General features: G+C 42.7%; 2 protein-coding genes across 4 annotated transcripts in view; both read left to right on the top strand.

The window, feature by feature from the left end:
* The window catches only part of LOC109260430 (zinc finger protein 671), a 226,377-nt gene that overhangs the window by 21,965 nt on the left and 182,576 nt on the right, over nt 1–21,836 (top strand). The window lies entirely within an intron of this gene.
* LOC128778049 (zinc finger protein 345-like) overlaps nt 16,895–21,836 on the top strand; it is a 31,483-nt gene continuing 26,541 nt past the window's right edge. For 2 of the 3 annotated variants that reach the window (XM_053906201.1, XM_053906199.1), the window contains exons 1-2: nt 16,895–17,165; nt 19,599–19,725. In XM_053906201.1, coding sequence (XP_053762176.1) covers nt 17,133–17,165; nt 19,599–19,725 — 160 coding nt within the window. In that variant the 5' untranslated portion in view covers nt 16,895–17,132. Of the gene's footprint in view, nt 17,166–17,584; nt 17,886–18,181; nt 19,493–19,598; nt 19,726–21,836 lie in introns of those variants that run through there. The other variant, XM_053906200.1, reaches the window with a different exon arrangement.

Genomic DNA, 21,836 nt, shown 5'->3' with positions numbered 1-21,836 from the left:
TTCAGTATTATGAGCAGTTTCAAATCCCAATAGCCAGGCAGTAACTGTATCTCAAATGGAAAATTTCTGGTGCCACATCCTAGCAGTTGCCCCTGGGTAGTGTTCAGAAGCTTTTGCCATAGGCCCCAATCTGGATTCCACATCAGCTATCACAGAATGGTAGAGCTACTATATGCTGTCAGAACTCCAGCTTCTAACATGTCGTTAAAGTGGTAATTGCTGGGGCGCCTGGGTGGCTCAGTCGGTTAAGCGTCCGACTTCAGCTCAGGTCACGATCTCGCGGTCCATGAGTTGGAGCCCTGCGTCGGACTCTGGGCTGATGGCTCAGAGCCTGGAGCCTGCTTCCCGTTCTGTGTCTCCCTCTCTCTCTGCCGCCGCCGCCCCCCCCCCCCCCCCCCCCCCCGTTCATGCTCTGTCTCTCTCTGTCTCAAAAATAAATAAATGTTAAAAAAGCTTTTTAAAAAAAGTGGTAATTGCTTTGTCCACCAGGTATCTATACTGTTTCATATAAACAACCTGTGTGGGCTCAGGCAATCTTACTGGTACTCATTTGGCATGTCCGGTCAGCATTATTTGAAGGGCAAATTTATATGCTTCCATTTTACAGTACCAGATAAGGGGAAGGCAGAAGTTGTTTGTTACACATAGATATTTCAGTGTAATCTTTTTTACAAATCAAATGACTATGTAGGGACATTATTCTATTTCCCTATTTGTGCCACAATCACACTGTTCCAATTTGTATAGTCTTTTTTTTAAGTTTATTTATTATTATGTTTATTTATTTATTTTGAGAGAGAGAGTGGGGGGAGAGAGAGAGAGGGAGAGAGAGAGTCCTAAGCAGGCTCCATAAGGTCAGCACAGAGCCTGATGCAAGGCTTGAACCCATGAACCATGAGATCATGACCTGAGCCAAACAAAATCGAGTCAGATGCTTCACAGACTGAGCCACCCAGGCTCCCCTGCAGTATTTTTATCTAACAGATTTGCCATTCTTTATGTTTAGATCTAGTACTTATTTATTTTTCTTTAAGATTAAAGCTAGAAATGTTTGCTGTTTTAAACTATATCTTCAATTTCAATATTTTATTTTTTTCAGTAATTTAAAATATAGTAATTTCTGTTAACTAAATTCCTTCTCTCCATGAATTCATCATTTACTTTTATCACATATAAGTGCCTATAAATTTATGCTAGGTATATAATAGTAAATAAGGATTCTTCTATTCTTTTTTGGTTTTACCAATAAAAATATGTGGTAGTAATATTTTATATATTGTAATGCAGTTATTTTCATCCAATGGATTACTTATTTAGTTACTTATTTAAAATTTTGTGTGCTTTTGTTAACAGCAGAGGACATCAGAAATGTTTATGCTTGTGTTGGACTTTTATTCAATAAGGTACTTATTATTGTGAATTTAATTATTGCAAAAGGAAATGTTTTCCTATAAGACAACAGTTTTATGTTATTATTTAAAATGGATATTAATTAAATGTAATTTTTAGTTTTTTTTCAACATTCCCTCATTTTTCTTATTTTTATTGTTGTATCGCACAGTTTTGGTTGTGTTTTATTCATATCTTTTTCCTTAGAGATTTAAGGAGAATGTTGCCTATATAAATGGAAAATTTTGACTCCCTGACATATGTGATGATTATGAACGACACAATTGATTCTAATAGTATTTCATAAGTTTCTGTAGTGTTTCTCAAGTATACACTGATAGTTCTCAATCATGGGAATTTAAATCTATCTTACAGCTATTATTTCTGCCCTATTGAAAGGATTCTGCCCGGAAGACTTGATAAGGGGATATCCAGCATGGTGGTGTTCTTCCTTCTCAATTTAGGAAAGCCCTCATATTTCACCATCTAATACTGATTTTTTTTTTTTTTTTAAGCAAGCTTCACACCCAGAGTGGAGCCCAATGCAGCTCTTGAACTCAGGACCCTGATATCAACACCTGGGCTGAGATCAAGAAATGTTTAACCAACTGAGCCATCCAGGTGCCCCCTCTAATACTTGAGTAATCAGTGAATTTTGGAAAGAAAAAATGTGTTCCTCATATGCAAATGGTCCCTAAAATGTTGATGACATTTTTTCTTTTTATTATTTTGTTTATATCTTTGCACCTTGAGCCATCATGAAACAGATCTCATCCAAAATTAACTTTGTATATTTGTTCAGAATTTTCTTAATGTGATCTCATTTTCTAGTTGTAACAATTGGGAGACTCCTAGAGCAATCTGGATTCCCTCCCTATTCTCACAAATGTGTAACTGGGTACCCTGTGTCATTCATTGACCAAAGTTTCTTGGCAGTTCCAGAGTAATCAGGTTATGTTTTCTGCTGTTCATATAGTACCCCAGAAGGCTGGCATTCATCGTTCACTTAGACAATATGAGGAATAACATTATTTGAGTATTGAAAAACAATTCAAAATACAGAAAGAAAATAAGACTTTTACATAATACCATTAAGTGAGATGCTAAATAAATACATAAATACATTTCTTAGAAACAATATTGTGGTAAAGAGAATTCTCAAAATTAGTGATAGAAGGATACATTTTTAAAGATTCTCGAAGAGAAATGTAAAAATATTTACCAAAATGGGAAGAATACATTAATGAGGACTGTGAATATGTCACATAAACTAAGCATTTACTTATGTGGATATTTTACAGAAACCTCAATTATAAAAGTTTATTCAAATACAATTAGGTATGTATTTTTAAAAGGTAAACAGTTTAGGAGCACCTGGGTGGTTCAGTTGGTTAAGCGGCCAACTTCTGCTCAGGTCATGATCTCACAGTTCTTGGGTTTGAGCCCTGTGTAGGGCTCTGTGCTAACAGTTCAGAGCCTGGAGCCTGCTTCAGATTCTGTGTTTCCCTCTCTCTCTGCCGCCTCCCGGCTCGCACTCTGTCTGCCTCTCTCTCTCTCAAAAAGAAATAAACATATAAAAAAATTTTAAAGGTAAATAATTTATTTCATTAAGAACTAAAATATTTTTATTGTACCAATAATAATAATATAAAATTATCATTAAGTGTTTATGTTATTTTTTCCCTTCACACAGGTATTACTCAATGTTTTCAAGAATGAAGAAAATCTCATTTTGGAAGCAAAATGTTTAGTGACCCTCATAGTCAAATGTTCAGATTAATTCTATATCTTCTCAGACTTCACATCTAAAATTTCTCTAAAGCCTTAATTTTTTTCATCATCAACTAGTGTTTTTACAGAGATGTGTATGCCACCACCTTTGAATCACTACATAGTCACTGTTTTTTTTTCAAGTTTTTATTTAAATTCCAATTAGTTTACATACAGTGTGGAATTTAGTGATTCATCATTTACATACAGCAGCCAGTGCCCATCACAGCAAATGCTCTCCTTAATACCATCACTCATTTAGCCCATCCTTCCCTCCTACCTCCCACCGTCCCTCCAGCAACCCTCAGTTTGTTCTCTATATTTAAGAGTATGTTTTCTGGTTTGTCTCTCTTTTTCCCCTCTATGTTCATCTGTTTTGTTTCTTAAATTCCATATATGAGTGAAATCATATGTACTTGCATTTCTCCGAGTTATCTCACTTAGCATAATACTCTATTTCCATCCACATCTTTACTAATGACAAGATTTCATTTTTTATGGCTGAATAATATTCCATTCTATATATACACCACATCTTCTTTTTCCTTTTTTTTTCTTTCAACGTTTTTTTTTTTTTTTTTTTTTTTTTTTTTGGACAGAGAGAGACAGAGCATGAACGGGGGAGGGGCAGAGAGAGAGGGAGACACAGAATCGGAAACAGGCTCCGAGCCATCATCCCAGAGCCTGACGCGGGGCTCGAACTCACGGACCGCGAGATCGTGACCTGGCTGAAGTCGGACGCTTAACCGACTGCGCCACCCAGGCGCTCCTATATACACCACATCTTCTTTATCCATTCATCAGTTGATGGACCTATGGGCTCTTTCCATAATTTGGCTATTGTTGATAATGCTGCTGTAAACATTGGGATGCATGTATCCCTTTGAAACAGCATCTTTGTATGCTTTAAGTAAATACTTAGAAGTGCAACTGCTGGATCCTAGGGTAGTTCTATTTTTAACTTTAAAAAATGTTTAATTATTTGGAGAGAGAGAGAGAGAGTGTGTGTGTGCACTAGTGGGGGAGAGGCAGTGAGGGAGAGTGAGAATCCAAACAGATCCACACTCACCACTGAGCCCAGCACGGAGATCAAACCCACAACTGTGAGATCACAACCTAAGCCTGTATCAGAAGTCAAATGGTCAACCAAATGGGCCAACACAGGTGCCCCTATTTTAAACTTTTTGAGGGACCTCCATACTGTTTTCCAGAATGCTGCAGCAGTTAGCATTCCCATCAACAGTATAAGAGAGTTCCCCTTTTTATGCATCCTCACCAACAACAGTTGTTACTTGTGTTGTTTATTTTAGCCATTCTGACTGGTATGAGGTGATTTCACTGTTGTTTTGATTTTTATTTCTCTGATTATGAATGATATTGAGCATTTTTTTATGTGTCCATGAGCCATCTGTATGTCTTCTTTGGAAACATGTCTATTAATGTCTTCTGCCCATTTTGTAAGTAGATTTTTTTTTTGAGTGTTGAGTTTTATAAGTTCTGTATATCTTTTGGATACTAACCCTTTATCAGGATTGCCACTTGCAAATATCTTTTCCCATTCTGCAGGTTGCCTTTTAGTTTTGTTGATTGTTTCCTTCGCTGTGCAGAGAAAAGTTTTCTATCTTGATGAAGTCCCAATAGGATACTTTACCTTTTGTTTCCCTTGCCTCAGGAGACATATCTAGGAAGGAGTTTTTAAGGCTGATGTCAAAGTGGTTACTACCTGTGTTCTCCTTGAGGATTTTGATGGTTTTCTGTCTCACATTTAGGTCTTCCATCCATGTTGAATTTATTTTTTTGTGTGAGAAAGTGGTCCAGTTTGATTCTTTTGCATGTTGCTATCACTATTTGTTGAAGAGACTGTGTTCTTTCTATTGGATATTCTTTCCTGCTTTGTGGGAGATTAGTTGACCATATAGTTGTGGGTTCATTTCTGGGTTTTCTATTCTGTTCCATTGATCTATGTGTCTGTTTTTGTGCCACCATACTGTGTTGATCACTAGAGCTTTGTAATATAACTTGAATTCTGGAATTGTGATGCCTCCAGCTTTGCATTTGTTTTTAAGATTACTTTGGTTCTTTGTGTAATTTTGTGGTTCCATATAAATTTTAGGATTGTTTGTTCTAGCTCTGTGAAAAATGCTGGTGGTATTTTGGTAGGGATTTCATTAAATGTGTAGATTGCTTTGGGTAGGATAGACATTTTAATAATATTCATTCTAGTCCATGAGCATGGAATGTTTTTCCATTTTTCTGTGTCATCTTCCATGTCTTTCACCCATGTTTTATAGTTTTCAGAGTAGAGATCTTTTACCTCCTTAGTTAGGTTTATTCCTAGGTATCTTATGGTTTTTGTTGCAATTGTAAATGGGATGGATACCTTGATTTCTCTTACTGCAGCTTCATTATTGATGTACAGAAATGCAACACATTTCTGAACATTGATTTTGTATCCTGCAACTTTACTGATTTTGTGCATCAGTTCTAGCAATTTTTTGGTGGAGTCTTTAAAGTATCATGTCATCTGCAAATAGTGAAAATTTGACTTCTTCCTTGCCAATTGGGATGTCTTTTATTTTGATTCATTGTCTGATTCCTGAGGCTAAGACTTCCAGTACTATGTTGAATGACAGTGGTAAGAGTGGACATCCCTGTCCTCTTCCTGACCTTAGAAGAAGAACTCTTAGTTTTCCCCCATTGACGATGATATTAGCTGTGGATTTTTCATATATGGGCTTTATTATTTTGAGATATTTTCCTTCTATATCTACTTTGTTGAAGGTTTTTATCATGAATGGATGTTTTCCTTTGTCACTTTTTCTGCATTTATTGAAAGGATCCTATGGTTCTTATTCTTTTATTAATTAATGTGGTGCATTACATTGATTGATTTACAAATATTGAACTACCTGTGCAGCCAGGAAGAAATCCCATTTGATCATGGTGAATAATTCTTTTAATATACTATTGGATTTGATTTGCTATTATTTTGTTGAGAATTTTTTAATCCATATGCATCAAGGATATTGGCCTGTAGTTCTCTTTTTAAGTGGAGTCTTTGTCTGGTTTCAGAATCAGGGTGATTCTGGCCTCATAGAATGAGTTTGGAAAGTTTCCTTCCATTTCTACTTTTTTTGGGAATACTTTGAGAAGAATAGGTATTAACTATTCTTTAAATGTTTGGTAGAATTCCCCTGGGAAGTCATGTGGCCCTAGAGTTTTGTTGTTGGGAGATTTCTGATTACTGATTCAATTTCTTTGCTGGTTGTCAGTTTGTTTAAGTTTTCTATTTTTTCCTGTTTCAGTTTTGGTATTTTATATGTTTCTAGGAATTGATCCATTTCTTCCAGATTGTCCAATTTTTGCCATATGGTTTCTCAAAACATTCCATTGTACTTGTTTGCATTTCTGTGGTATTGGTTGTTATTTTTCCTTTCTCATTTGTGATTTTATTTATTTTTATTCTTTCTCTTTTCTTTTTGGTAAGTCTGGCTAGGAGTTTATCAATTTTATTAATTTTTTCAAAGAACCAGTTCTTTGTTTCATTGATCTATTCTTTTAGTTTCTGTACCATTTATTTCTGCTCTAAGCTTCTTCTGCTGGCTTTAGGCTTGATTTATTGTTCTTTTTCTAGCTCCTTTAGGTGTAACATTAGTTTGTTCGTTGGAGGTTTTTATGGCTTTTGAGGTAGGCCTGTTTTGCTATATACATCCCTCTTAGGACCACTTTTGCTGCATCCGAGAGGTTTTAGACAGTCATGTTTTCATTTTCATTTGTTTCCATGTATTTTTAAAAATTTCATTGATTTCCTGGTTGACCCATTCATTTTTAGTAGCATGTTGCTTAACCTTCATTTATTTGTGGTCTTTCCAATTTTTTCTTGTGGATGACTTCAAGCTTCATAGTGTTGTGGTGGGAAATATGCATGGTATGATCTCAATCTTTTTGTACTTGTTGAGGCCTGATTTGTGATCTAGTATGTGATCTATGCTGGACAGTGTCCAATGTGTACTTGAAAATAATGTGTATTCTGCTGCTTTAGGATGGAATCTTGTGAATATATTTGTTAAGTCCATCTGATCCAGTGTGTCATTGAAAGCCATTGTTTCCCTGTTAATTTTCTGCTTAGATGATCTGTAAGGGGGGTGTCAAAGTTCCCTATTATTAATGTATTATTATCAATTAGTTCTGTTATGTTTGTTATTAATTGTTTTATATCTTTGTGTTCTTCCAAGTTGGAGGCAAATATATTTACAATTGTTAGATCTTCTTGTTGGATAGTTCCCTTTATTATAATATAGAGCCTTTCTTCATCCTTGTTACAGGCTTTGGTTTAAAATCTAGTTTTTCTAGAGCATTGGGTGACTCAGTCAGTTGAGTGTCCGATTCTTGATTTTGGCTCAGGTTATGATACCAAGGTTGTGGGATCGAGCCCCATGTTAAGCATGGAGCCTGCTTAAGATTTCTCTCTCTCTCTCTCTCTCTCTCTCTCTCTCTCTCTCTCTCTCTCTCTCTTTTTCTCTCTGTCTCCCTCCCTCCCTCTGTCCCTTTCTGCTTAAGATTTTATCCCCCCACCTCAAATTAAAAAAATAAAATATTTAGTTTGTCTAATTGTTTAATTATTGCTACTTTAGCTTTCTTTTGATGTCCATTAACAAGATAAATGGTGCTCCATCCCCTCATTTTCAATCTGCAGTTGTCTTTAGATCTAAAATGAGTCTCTTGTAGGCAGCATAGAGATGGATCTTATTTCCTCTTTTTTGTTTGTTTGTTTGTTTTGTTTTATTGGGGGGGTCTTGCTTTTTAGCCATTCTGATACCCTATGTTTTTTGATTGGAGCATTTAGTACATTTATAATCAGGGTGATTATTGATAGGTATCCATTTAGTGCCATTTTATTACTTGTTTTGTTTTTGTTTCTGGAGATTTTCTCTGTTCCTTTCCTGTCTTTGTTCCTTCTGGTCTTTCCTTCCCACTTAGAGAGTCCCCTTTAATATTTCTCGCAAGGCTCATGAACTCCTTTCATTTTTGTTTGTCTGGGAAACTTTATCTCTCCTTCCATTCTGAATGACAGCCTTGCTGGAAGAAGTATTCTTGGCTGCAGATTTTTATCATTTAGCACATTGAATACATCATGTCACACCATTCTGGCCTGCCAAGTTTCTATGGAGATATCTGCAGTTATTCTAATGGATCTTCCCTTGTAAGTTAGGGACTTCTTTTGTCTTGCTGCTTTTAGGATTTTTGCTTTAGCAGTATATTTTACAAATTTAATTATAATATGTATGGTGTTGGCCTTGCTTTTATTGATTTTGGTGGGAGTTCTTTTTCCCTCCTGGATTTGGAAGTCCATTTACTTTCCCCAAGGAAGTGAAGTTTTTAGTCATAATTGTCTGAAATCAACTTTCTATCCCTTTTTCCTTCCCTAATTCTTCTGGGACTCCTATGATATGAATGTTATTACGTTTGATGGAGTCACTGAGTTCCCTAAGTCTTCTCTTGTGCTCCATCATTCTTCTTTCTCTCTTGTGTTCAACTTCGTTATTTGCCCTAACTCTATCTTCTATATCGCTTGTTTGTTCCTCTGCTTCTTCCATCCTTGTGGTCACTGTATCCCATCTGTTTCAAATTTCAGTTATTACATTTTTCATTTCTGCCTGATTGTTTTTTAACTCTTATTTCTGCAGTAGGGACCTCCCTTAAGTCTTCCATTTTTTTCTTAAGCCCAGTGAGTGTCATCAGGCATATGAATTATGTCTGTTTCAATTAGATCTCTATCTGTGACCTTATCTTGTTCTTTCTTTTGGGAAGAATTGCTCCATGTTGGCATTTTGTTTACATCTCTGTCTTCTTCTGTGTGTTAGAAAAGCCTATTATGTGTCTTGATCCTGAGAGTAATGACTTTATGAAAAGAGGTCATATAGTGTCCAGGGTCTGGCACTTCAGGGAGTGTCTCTGGTGTGTGCTGCATGCATTCTGCTGCTGTGTTTTGGCTGCTCTATCCTCCAGGCCAGTTGTCTGCAGAGGCTCTACATGCCTGCAGTGGTCAGTGTTTGGACCTTGGCCAAAGTGTGGTGAGTTTCAAGTAGGTGTGCTCTGGTCTGCTTGTTAAGTGGGACCTGATGCTACTTCCACTAGATTTGAGGCCTTGTAAAGCTCTCTGGTCAGGAGACATGGTGTGGATGGAGCTTTGTGCTGGTCTTCCACCGAAGAGGCCCACTGCACTGAGACTTAAGCGCATTTGCCCCAAAAGGGCACTACTGGCACAGGGCTGGTGGATGGGACATTGTGTATGCAAGTTAGGCGGCCAGTGTCCACTGCTGTGATGTTTACTGAAACATTTTATGCTGATGGGAAGGGAAGAGAAATGGTGCTGTCAGCTCCTTTGTTGCCAGAGAGGGTGTCCTTGCTTGCTGCTCTCAGGGAAGCACTCCCAGAAGAGTGAATTATCCCTCGTGCATCACAGGCATTTTTCAAATCATTGTGTATGCTCTGTCTGTCTCCAGGTTGTTTGTCTGCCAGGAGCAGTATAGTGCAATTTGGGCTCTATCCCAGCCAAGCCTGCTGACTTTTAAAACTCAAAAATTTAAGTTTAAATTAAATCAAATAAAATTAAAATTTAAGTGCTGTGGGAGGGGTCTGAGCTGGTCTTCTGGGGGAGGGTCTCATTGTGCTGGGACTGATACAGGTTTGACTTAGAAAGGCAGTTGCACCAGAACAGGGGCTCGAGACTTGGAGCAAGCAGGCTTGCAGCCAGTGTCAGAATAAGCCACCCTTGGCACAAGGTTCAGCATCTGTGCTACGAGCAGGGGAGGAAAATGGCACCCGCTGGCATTTTTGTTCTCAGAAAGCCGTTTCTGCCACTTCTCACAAAGGGACTCCAAGAAGAGTGAATATTGTCTCCCTTGTGAGCCTTAGACATTCTTCAGATTATGCCTTCTACCCCCAGGTGGCTTGCCTGCCTTCTTTCCAGGAATAGGGCAGTACTCTCAGGCCTCTATCTGACTCAACTTTAAAACTGCCAAACTTTGGGGTGCCTGGGTGGCTCAGTCGGTTAAGTGGCCGACTTCGGCTCAGGTCATGATCTCATGGTCCGTGGGTTCGAGCCCCGCGTCGGGCTCTGTGCTGACAGCTCAGAGCCTGGAGCCTGTTTCGGATTCTGTGTCTCCTTCTCTCTGTGACCCTCCCCCGTTCATGCTCTGTCTCTCTCTGTCTCAAAAATAAATAAACGTTAAAATAAAAAAAAAATTTTAAATAAATAAATAAATAAATAAAACTGCCAAACTTTAAAAACGCCAAACTTTAAAACTACATTCTTTGAGCCCTGCTGGTTGCAAAAGCTCAGGAAATCAATCTACTTGTTTTCCCAGCCAATGGCTTTGGGGAAATTTCCTCCTCTTGTGATCTCCTGTACTCTCTCTCTTTCTCAGTGACCTGGGCTCTTTTCCCTCAGCAGCACCCAACATATGTTTCTCCCCAAACCACATCTCTACACTTCTTACATTCCTCAGTGTGGCCTCTTTTCTCTCTCTAGTTGTGAGATTTATTCTGTCAGACCTCATGTTGATTTTATGCATACTCAGAGTGATATGATAGTTATCCTGTTGTGTCTGAGGGAGGAGATGACCTAGGATCCTTCTACTATGCCACCATGTTAGCACTGCCCCCCATCCCCACCCCAGAGTGAAGGTTTTAATGGACACCTCCTGAGCATCTCTGCAATGAATCAAGCAGCCCATAGGCTTAGAGGGCTAGAGTCCCAGGGGCTCCTTACTGCCAAGGAATCCACACACTAAAGTCATCTAGCCACCTGCTTCTTTTGCTTGGAACTGTAAATCACGAAGGCCATTATAGGGGCACCTGGGTGGCTCAGTCAGTTTAGTGCCCGACTTCAGTTCAGGTCATGATCTTGCAGTTTGTGAGTTCGAGCCCTGCGTCGGGCTCTGTGCTGACAGCTCAGAGCCTGAAGCCTGTTTCAGATTCTGTGTCTCCCTCTCTCTGACCCTCCCCCGTTCATGCTCTGTCTCTCTCTGTCTCAAAAATAAATAAACGTTAAAAATAAATAAATAAATAAATAAATAAAGGTTAAAAATTAATTAATTAATTAATTTAAAAAAGGTGGCCATTATACTCAGGAGGCTCCAATGCTCTAGCTGCCTACATAAGCAAACAAAAACCTATTTTCAAGCAAATTCTTGTGAATGCCTCAAGGGTAAGAAAACAATCCTAAGAACACCCAATCTCAAGCAGCCAACTAACTAGGCTTTCCTAAGTAAGGCAATTCCTTAAGCTATAGCCAATCTTATAACTTATTTGCTTCGTTTTCCCTTTTTGTCTACAAAAGCCTTTCCCCTAGTTTGTTTTGGTGCTGCCTGATTGGATTTGCTGTATGCTGAAATATACTGTGAAATTTCAATATACCTCAGTTTATCTTTTAACAGAACTAATTTTAAAAAGCCCATAAGGCTCATCCTTGCTCAGTTCTGCTTTTATTTATTAATTTTAAAGATTTTATTTAAAAATTTTTAAGTTTATTTATTTATTTTGAGGGTGGGGGAAGGGGCAGAGAGGGAGAATTCCAAGCAGGCTCCACACTGTCAGCGCAGAGCCTGATGCAGGGTTTGAACTCATGAACCATGAGATCATGACCTGAGTCAAAATCAAGAGTTAGATGCTCAACCAAAAGAGCCACCCAGGCACCTCTTAAAGATTTTATTTTTAGGGGCACCTGGGTGGCTCAGTTAAGTGACCGACTTTGGCTCATGTCATGATCTCATGGTTCATGGGTTCGAGCCCTGCGTCAGACTCTGTACTGACAGCTCAGACCCTGAAGGCTGCTTAGGATTCTGTGTCTCCCTCTCTCTCTGCCCCTCCCCCAGTCGTGCTCTGTCTCTGTCTCTCAGAAATGAATAAATGTTTAAAAAAAAAATTTTATTTTTAAGTAATCTCTACAGCTAACATGGGACATGAACTTACCACCTCAAGATCAAGTTGCATGCTCTACCAACTGAGACAGCCAGGCACCCCTCAGTGGTGCTCTAATTAAGGAGGGCTTCCTTATTGCCCAGTGTAATATTACATCCAATCTGCTGTCCTCACAAAATTACCTATCTTTGTTTCCATAGCAGTTGCCACCTTCTAACATACAATATAACTTACTATTTCTGCTTCCCTGTTTCCTGTGTCTTCCTTGAACATAATAAAAGTAACATGAAGATGGGACTGCTTGTCTTGTGCCTGCATTTCTCTCATGCATCTCCCAAAAGTTCCTGAAAACCCAGTGTGTGCTCAGTGCACATTTCTTAGAACAGTGAATAAAATGACATTTCAATTTCCCTCTCATTTTAACTATTCTTGGTGTCCTAAATGTCCCCTTCATGTCTTTCTCCAAAGTAGTGTGAAAATTAGTAAAGGACGCCTCATTTAAAATGGACTCAGGAGGGGGACCTAGGTAGCTCAGTTGAATAAGAATCCAATTCTTGTTTTCAACTCATTTCAGGATCTTACAGATGGTGAGATTGAGCCCCATGTTGGGCTCTGCACTGACAGCATGGAGACTGCTTGGGATTCTCTCTCTTTCCCTCTATCTCTGCACCTTGCTGTGCTCTCTCTCTGTCTCTCAAGTAAATGAACATTAAAAAAAAATAGAATGGAGTCAGGAGGCCCTGAAGGCTGACCTCTCACATAGGTTGGACATGAAAAATCAGCAGGAAAAAGGAAAGGGAGGATGACAGGGAGGATGCTGCCCAGGTAGGACTTTAATCTTTAGCTTTAAATAAAAGAAGGATGATCTCTCCTTGTCCCAGCAAGGACACACTAACCATGGCATGCAGCCAATGAAAAACTACTGTAAACTCAAACTCTTGTTCTTTAATGTCATTTATTGAAATATTCCTCCCCAATTTCCTTCTAAAACCTAGTAAAAGACAACTTTTATTGTGTTTCCTCAGATTTGCTAGTGGTATGCAATAGTGTGCTTATATGCAGTTGAAATTCCTCTGCTTTTCCTGAATAAACTCAGTTTGCTAATAAAATAACTGGCTGTTTATTTTTAAGCTTGAAAGTAGTATTACTCAGTGTTTTCAAAAATGAAAAAGTCAGGGTGCCAGAGTGTCTCAGTCAGTTAAGCATCTGACTTCGGCCAGGTCATGATCTCATGGTTCTTGAGTTCGAGTCCCACATTGGGTGAGCTTGAGCCCCCCCACCCCTTAGGGTGAACACAAGCACCACTTTAGATGAGCCACACTTCTTTCTCTCTCCCTCTCTCTCTTTCTGCCCCTCATGGGATTCTTTCTCTCTCTGCCCCTTACTTGCTTATGCCCTCTCTCTCAAAAAAAAAAAAAAAAAAAAAAAATCACAATTTGGAGATAAAACCTTCACAATGACCAAGCACATTGGTGTAGCACAGTCACATGCTCCATTTGATTCTATCTTCTCAGACTACTTAGAGTCGGCTTCTAAAAGTCCTGTGAGTTTGTAACTTTTTTAGTCTTTACTGATGTGTAGATAGAATGTTGGTTTACCCATAGGTACTTCGGCCACTGCCTTTACACCACTAGATAAATGTTGTGAACTGCTTTCTGAAATGGCTTTTCACATCTGATTTTGTAGCATACTTTCAATTCCTACTGCCAGTGCCTGAAGAACTAAGAATCACTTCCCAGCAAGGTGATGAGATCATCGGGTTCAAATGACCCTTTAACTCAGGGTTCAGATTCTCCCTTTGCACACTTGCTCCAACTGAAAATGGCAACATGTGTTTGGGACCCAAAACAGCATCAGTTAAGTTGCTCTCTGTTTGAGATTAATGTCAGACTCCTAAAAAAAATGGAGTATGATGAAGTTTGGGGGTGAGGGAGGGGTGGTCCAGAGCCAACGACCAAGAAATAATTCTTTAAGACATCTTTGGTGCAAAAAAGTGATTTTATTAAAGTATGAGGGCAGGACCTGTGGGCAGGAAGAGCTGCCCCAGACCCTGTGGAGAGACTGGATATATATTTAGGAGTTGGGGGAGGTAGAGTCAAGGGGAAGTTTCCAGTGAGATTTTCATATGCTAAACAAGAGTCACAGGATAATGGAGACCCAACTATTGTCAAGCTAAGGTTGTTTTTTCCCTCTAGCAAATCATTAGCATTAAGAAAGTAGGGAGTTCCTGGAGAAACATTTTACTCTGCCTGCCTCAAGTATCTGCCAATGGGCTGCAGGTTATAAGGAAATTTTACCTGCCATTTCCTTCTTTCTGCCTTTGTTCCCTCATATCCCTATTGATGGGTGATGTTGGAGCTCGAAGAAACTGAGCCTATAGTTTTCTGGAGATTAGGCTATTGATTAAGATTGCCTTTTTCTTGTAATTTACTAAGATATTTGCAAACTGATGGAGACTCCTGTCCTGTATAACTGTGATCTCTACCAGCCATTTGTCTTCTGTCCTTTCCTTTGTCCTTGGGCAGCCAGGAGTGCCTGAGAAATGTCACACAAATCGCAAATGGGGTGGGGAGCATTTGTGGCCTGTCAGCTTGACTTATGCTCTTTCATCAAGTATATATGAAAATATGAAGTAAAAATATATGGATAAAAGTGTTTCTCAACAGATGGGACACAATCATGATACAGGCAAGTGTAGAAGTGATGAAGTTTTGGGGTGATGGGGGGGTTCATGGGGTCAAGAGCCGACGGCCAAGAAAGAATTCTTGAAGATATCTTTCCTGCAAAACGGTGATTTTATTAAAGCATGGGACAGGACTTGTGGGCAGGAAGAGCTGCACTGGGGTTGTGACAGGTAACTCATTATATACCCTCAGGTTGGTAGGGGGTCAGGGATAGAGTATCTCTCTAAGTAATTTTGGAAGCAAGGTTTCCAGGACCTTGAGAGGCTAGCTGTTGCTAGGGAAACATCATTTATCACCGTTTAATAAAGTCTCAGTGATGAGACCCTTTAGATTCATATCAGGGAACCATAAGCTTGGAGTATGATTGCCAGCATGTATCTTGGGACAGTTGAGAAGTTGACTTACAGGATCCTCGAGGTTGGGATAATGTGAAGCCAAGGTTCTCTTTTGCTCCCTGTAAAGTGTCATCCTTGAGGCAGCCGAAATCCTAAAAAGGTGGTCCTGAAATCCTAAAAGGGTGGTCACTCTGCCAGTCTCAAGGACTTGTCAATGGGCTATAGGCAGTAAGGAAATTTAATTTTTCATTTGCCTTAGTTTCCCACATTACCATGGCAAGCACTTAACCTCTTTCCTTTGTTGTTCAGTAGCCAGGAGTATCTAAGGAATATCACACATATTCCACTTGGTTGGGGAGGGGGGTGCAGCCTGTATTTTGCCCCTCAGCCTGCCTCATACTCCCTCATCAGAACCAGTGGCTAACCTCGTCATTGTTCACCTAACTCAGGGTGGCCTACCATCCCTCTTCCTTCTTCCCTGTCACTGACCTGTATAGGGTGTGACAAAGAAAACCACAGGCCTCAGATGGAGTCACTTCTGCTAGGCCATGTCACCAAACCTGGGCATAATACCTAAACTCATTGTACTCTCAACCAACCCCAGAAATTTAGTTTCCACTGGTCAGTCAGGAATATTGGGGTCAATACCAAAAAGGTTATTAGCCATATGGATGGACCCTTTCCATCACCAAAGATGAGGTATTCCCCTGATAAGACCTTTTTGTCCCATAACAAAGTGACCCCACCTGACATAATCCTTTTTTTTTCCGTTTATGAAGTTCTTACCTTAAGCTTTCTGTAGCCCTTTATTGCTTCCCTCTACTTGGTAGATGTGATGCCGCCCAATTCACAAATGAATGACTAATCCTAAAGACCTTTAAAATGCACTGGGCTGAATTTTTATGGTAACAGGGACTTTTCTATTGTTCTAAACAATTACAAACTGACTCTAACACTTCAGGCTGCAAGCATTTGAAGAGCAACAACATCTTTCCAGCTGTGCACAGACACATTTTGATGTCAGAACAAAGGCAGGAGGAAATGGCAGATAGAATTAAATTTCCTTATAACCCACAGCTCATTGACAACTACTTGAGGCTGCAGAGTAAAATGTTTCTCCAGGAAATCCTACTGTCTTAATGCTAATGCTTTGCTAGAGGGAAAAACAACCTTAGCTTGACAATAGCTAGGCCTCCAATATCCTGTGACTCTTCCTTAGCACAAGAAAATCTCATTGGAAACTTCACAGTGACTTACCTCCCCCAATTCCCAAATATATAACTAGTCTCTCCATATGGGTCCTGTCCCCGTGCTTTAAGAAAATCACCTTTTTGCACCAAAGATGTCTTCAAGAATTCTTTATTGGCCGTCAGCTACAGACCACCCCACCATCACCCCAAATCTTCATTAATTTGACTTCTGAAGTACTGTACACAACGGAATGAGGTGTAATTTCCGTTACGAAGAGGTCGTGGGAGCATCTAAAATAAGTTCTCCTTTGGAAGCTGATTGAACTTCATGGGGTGTGAAATTAGGGCTCTTCTCGGTTTTTAACAAGGTCCAAAGCAGTTCCCCGTGGGTAGGACCAGCACTTTCCAGTAACCTGCCAGGTGAGGCGTGTCCAGGCTCCGGGTGCAGAAGCTACTTCTGCTCCAAAGCTCCAGGGCACAGAACCCACTCTCAGCTACTGCGCTGGGAGCTAAGGTACCAGGAAGACACTGGGCAAAGACCACAGAGCGAGGAGCCAACAAGGGAACAGGAAAGGGATTTCTAGGCGTGCGCAGCCGCTGGGGGCGGGACTTCCTGCCTCACCCCTCCGACGACTTCTGGCCTTTCCTCAGGTCGGCTCAACCTCTAAGGTTCCGGAGCGGACTTTTGGGGACGAGGTGACAAACTAACAAAGCGCGAGGGGAGGCAACGTCCCCGCCGCATAGACTGGGGGTCACGACTCGCTGACGCCACTCGGGCTGCTCCCCGCCGGGGCCGGAACTGGGACCGCGGGCTCGAGTGTCAGTTCTCCCACAGTCCGATGGCGGCGGCCGCGCCTAGGAACCCGGCTGAGGTAAACGCGCGGCCCCCGGGCCCACCCGCCCCGCCCCTGACCCTCCAGGCCCGAGCGCGGGGCGCCTGCTCTCGTCCCTGCGGCCCAAGGCCCGGTGTCCGGGCCGGGGAGGCGCTCGCGGGCGGGGTCCCCGCGTCTGAGCGCCGGCGTGACGGGGTGCGGGAGCGGGCTGCAGGGGAGGGGCCGGCTGGTGCAGGGCTGCAGGGGGCCTGCGCCACCAGCGGGGCACGGCAGGTCTCGGTTCTTTCAGCGAACGCAAGGTGCAGCGGCGCCCGTGACGCCTGTCACCTGGCTGCCTGACCAGTCCATCCGTGCTGGCGGTGTGCCAGGCGGTGTAACCCGGGTGTAAATAGATGTGCCCAATCTGGCTGCGGAGAGGACAGATTGCAGGGGTGGGGGGCAGAGGGCGTAGGGAGCGCAGGAGGGGGTGCCTGCGCGAGTGTATGTCATCGTTGACGGGCCAGAAGGGTCACCGTGGATGTCAGAGAAGCGGTTGAATTTTGGCCCCGGGTTTGAGAAGGGCCAAGGCAAATTTGGGGTGTTGCAGGTGACAGGAGAAAGGGAGGGGTCCCGGAATGCCTGGGGGCTTTGGTCCTTTGAAGTATAGTCTGCCAGTTATTTGACGGGCAAAACTAGTTTCTTTGAGAACGAAAGAGCACCGCAGTCTGGAACAAGCAAGCTGAGGCTCAACAGTAGGCCAGTCCGGAGGACACGAGAGAGGTAGGCTTTTTGAAAGGGGAAGGGGCTAAGTTGGGAAGGCTGTTAACATCTACGAGTCCCTGAGAGTAAACTGGGAATTGAGAGTATAGTGGCTTCGCATTGGCTGAGCTGTGGGTGGGTGGTCCCGAAAGCCTGTCTTTTCCCCTCTGGGCTAGTAGAGGAGGTAGTTTCCCAGTCCAAGTTCGAGTGTGTGGTCCTGTCGGGTCTGCACTGATCATGGCGGTAGTGCGTGAGAGCTCCCCCAGCTGCGGCCTCCCGACTCCCTTTGAGTGAGGTTTCCCGTTATTAATTTTCAGCGGTCCTAGCAGCGGAAGGGCTGGACGCTCCCATCAGCTGGACGGAAGGCGGCAGTAGGTTGATTGTCCTTGGAGATCTCCCAAGTTGCTTGGACGTCGTTAAGTCTTAGATGTTCAGAGAGGCGTGAGTGACGTCATCCAGTGGGCGGCGGGACAGGAAACCCCGGGAAACCGGGGCAGGTTTCAGGATGGAAACTTTGAAAAGTGAGGGCAGTTGTGTGGCCCCGGCGGAGGTTTGGATCACATTGAGGAGGGGGTGCAGACTAGGGGGGCAGTGCTATTAGTAGGTCAGAGGGCCTTAGTGAGGTGTGCTGAAGAGTGGTTCCCTGGCTCAGCGCCTGGTTGGGGCTGCTGGGCAGCGCGGGCGCAGGCGAAGGAGAGAGAAAGATGTGGCAGATGGATGGGTGGGCAAGGCTCCCATGGCATGATGGGACAAGAGATGGCTGAGGACACCTAGGAGTAATTGCGGCAAGGTGACAGGGAGTCTGGGGCTGCCCTTTATTCAGTGGTGTAGGGCTTCACCAGAGCTTTGTGGTGCGCTTTTCTGGTGCCCGGGCCGTTTCACAGTCTTGCTGATGGATAAGGTGTGGGGCCAGTGTGGTCACTTGTGAGTCTCTGTGCCTGGCAGGGAGCCCTTTAGGGCTGGGCTTTTCACAAAGGTTCAGTGCAGAGTGGAGGGTTGTGACTGTTGGAGGGACAGCACGGGCAGCACAGAAGTATTAGAGGGACTGGGCGTGTCTGAAACGGCTACGTGGCTGTGGGTGTGTGTCCCTGAAGCCAGGATCCCCGGCAGGCGAGGGGGACTTCTCAGCCGCATTTGAGGCTTTCCCTCTGGTGGGATCCACGAGAGTGCTGGGGTCGTAGTGGACCCTGTTTGAATTTGTCACACATCGTTTGGGTGTCATGTGACAGGCACCAGTGTGCGTCAAGGGGGCATCCTTTGGTGTGGGGCAGGAAGCTGTGGGGGCGCAACCGTGGGGTCTGAAGGTGTGAGGGAGATGCAGACTACAGGGTCATGTTCACTTGGAGAGGGAGTGTGAGTGTGAGCTTAGGGTCTCAGGGCCCTGGGATTGGAGACTGAGTGGTCGAGGCGGGTCCATAATTGTCTGTGTTTGAGGGCACATTCGGGGAGACTCCACGGGAATTTCCAGGCAGAAAGGATGGCGCGTGGGGGGCCAAACCCAGATTGGCCCCCGCAGATTGCATCTATGCACCCCCTGCCTGTTATTGCTGAGGACCGAACACAGTGATTGGTGGGATGGTGAGGAGACGGTGGCGTTAATGACACCAGGACCTGGTCTTTATCCTGAGGTAGGAGCTGGGGTGGCTGGGGAGAATGGGGTGTATGTGTCAGGGTTTAGATTGTGGGTTCTCCGAGAGAGAATGTTCATGGTGCCATCTGTCCGTTTCATGACAGGGTGGTGTGACCTTTGAGGACATTGCCATCTACTTCTCCTGGAAGGAATGGAGACTTCTTGATGAGGCTCAGAGACGGCTGTACTATGACGTGATGCTGGAGAACTTTACACTTATATCCTCCCTGGGTAAGGCCCTCACCCTCCCCAGTGACCTGGACTGGGCTCTGTATTCCCGCTTTAGCCCCCAACTGCCCATTCCCTAGGGGATGCTTTGTCCCTCTTGGGTGTGGACTGTGGGCCCTGCTTGCTCCCCCAGCTTCCGTGGTGGTTGCATTTGTTGCTAAGGCTGGGATGTTGGTGTGCCCTTTTCTCTCCCCTGCCGTTCCAGTGCTCTCTGTGCCGAACCCTCCTAGGGTTAAAGAGTAGTCAGTCAGTGACGCTAATGGATTGTGCCTTGCTTACCCTCTGACCCACCGGGTCACTGTGTTGAGATCCATGCCTTTTCTATGGCCCCTGTTTTGATACCTTCTTTTGGCTGACATTTCCTTGCCTGCCTCTGCCGGAAATTGCAAGGATTGACTGGGTCGTACTTATGAGGACTATGGGCTACTTCTCAAGACTGTCTTGTATGGTTCTTTTGGTGGTGTTTACATCTCTTCTTCTACCTGCCCCCATCCCTTCCGTTTTGTTGAGGTATGAGCTGACCAGGAAGATTCCATTTTGAAAGTGTATTACATGAGGATTTGATCTGCTTATACATTAGGAAACTAGTTCTAAATAGAAGGTAGTCAACACACCCGATTAGTTGACATATTTGTGGTTAGTGAGAAGCTTAATATCTACTCCCTTAGCAAATTCCAAGCGTACAGTACAGTATTCACAAGTGTAGTCAACATGCTGTTAGGTCCTTAGAACTTAATTAGCTTTAAAAATTTTTTTTACTGTTTTTTATTTATTTTGAGAGACAGAGAACATGTGAGCAGGGGAGGGCCAGACTGAGGGAGGAAGACAAAATCTCAACTAGGCTTCATGCTTAGCATTGAGCCAAGGTGAGATCATGATCTGAGCCGAAATCAAGAGGTGGATGTTTACCAGACTGGACCACCCAGGCGCCCATAACTTACTCATCTTATAGAGGGAAATGTGTTCCCCTGACCAGGATCTCTCCATTTACCCCATTCCTTAGCTTTTAGCTTTCTACCTTCTGGGGGGTGTGATTTTTTTTTTTTTTAATTATTTATTTATTTATTTTGAGAGAGAGAGAGAACCAGCAGGGAATGGGCGAAGAAAGAGGGAGACAGGATCCCAAGTGGGCTCTGCTGACAGCAGGGAGCCTGATGCGGGGCTGTGCTCACGAACCCTGATATCTAGACTTGAGCCAAAGTCAGATGCTTAACCAACTGAGTCACCTAGGCGCCCCTGATTTTTCTTTTTTTAAAGAATATCTATAAGTGATATCATACAGGATTTGTTTTTTGCTGTATGGCTTATTTGATTAGCATAATGTATTCCAGGTTCATCCATGTTGTGGCAAGTGGCAGTGTTGCCTTCTTTTTTTTAATGACCTATTATTTACGTATGTGTGTGTACTAAATGTTCTTTGTCACTATTCGTTTATTTTTAAAATACAATTTATTTATGTAATTTAGTTTTTTAAAAGTATGCTCCGTGCCCAAAGTGGAGCTTGAACTCTGAACCCTGAGATTAAGAGTCCGGTACGCCACCACTGAGCCTGCCAGGTGCCCCTTCTTTGTCTCTTTAACACTCACCACACTTGGGGGCGCATGGGTGATTCCTTCAGTTAAGCCTCCAACTTCAGCTCACATCATGATCTCGCGGTCAGTGAGTTCAAGCCCCGCATCAGGTTCTGTGCTGACACCTTAGAGCCTGGATGGAGCCTGCTTCAGATTCTGTGTCTCCCTCCGTCTCTCTGCCCCTCCCCAACTCACACTCTCTCTGTCTCATGAATAAATAAACCTTAAAGAAAACAGCACTCACCACACGTCATGGTGTTTCCATATATTGGCTATTGTGAATAATACTGCGGGGGATGTGCAAGTGCAGGTCATTTGTGGAGTTTCTGATTTTGTTTCCTTGCGATACATACCTAGGAATGGCAACGGTGGCCCATATGGTAGTTCTATTTTTAATTTTCTTGTGGGTCTTCCCTAATATTTTCCATAACTTGCCTATTTATATTCCCAGCAACAATGTTCAAGGGTTTTTTTTTCCTCCACATCCTCACCAACATGCTACCTCTTGACTTTTTTTTTCTTTTACTGTTTATTTATTTCTGA

The sequence above is a fragment of the Panthera pardus genome, unplaced genomic scaffold, assembly GCF_024362965.1.
Source record: "Panthera pardus isolate Hobbes unplaced genomic scaffold, ASM2436296v1 HiC_scaffold_18, whole genome shotgun sequence".
Lineage (NCBI taxonomy): Eukaryota > Metazoa > Chordata > Mammalia > Carnivora > Felidae > Panthera > Panthera pardus.
Note: the sequence above shows the minus strand (reverse complement) of the source record. Positions and strands in the feature narration are given on the sequence as shown.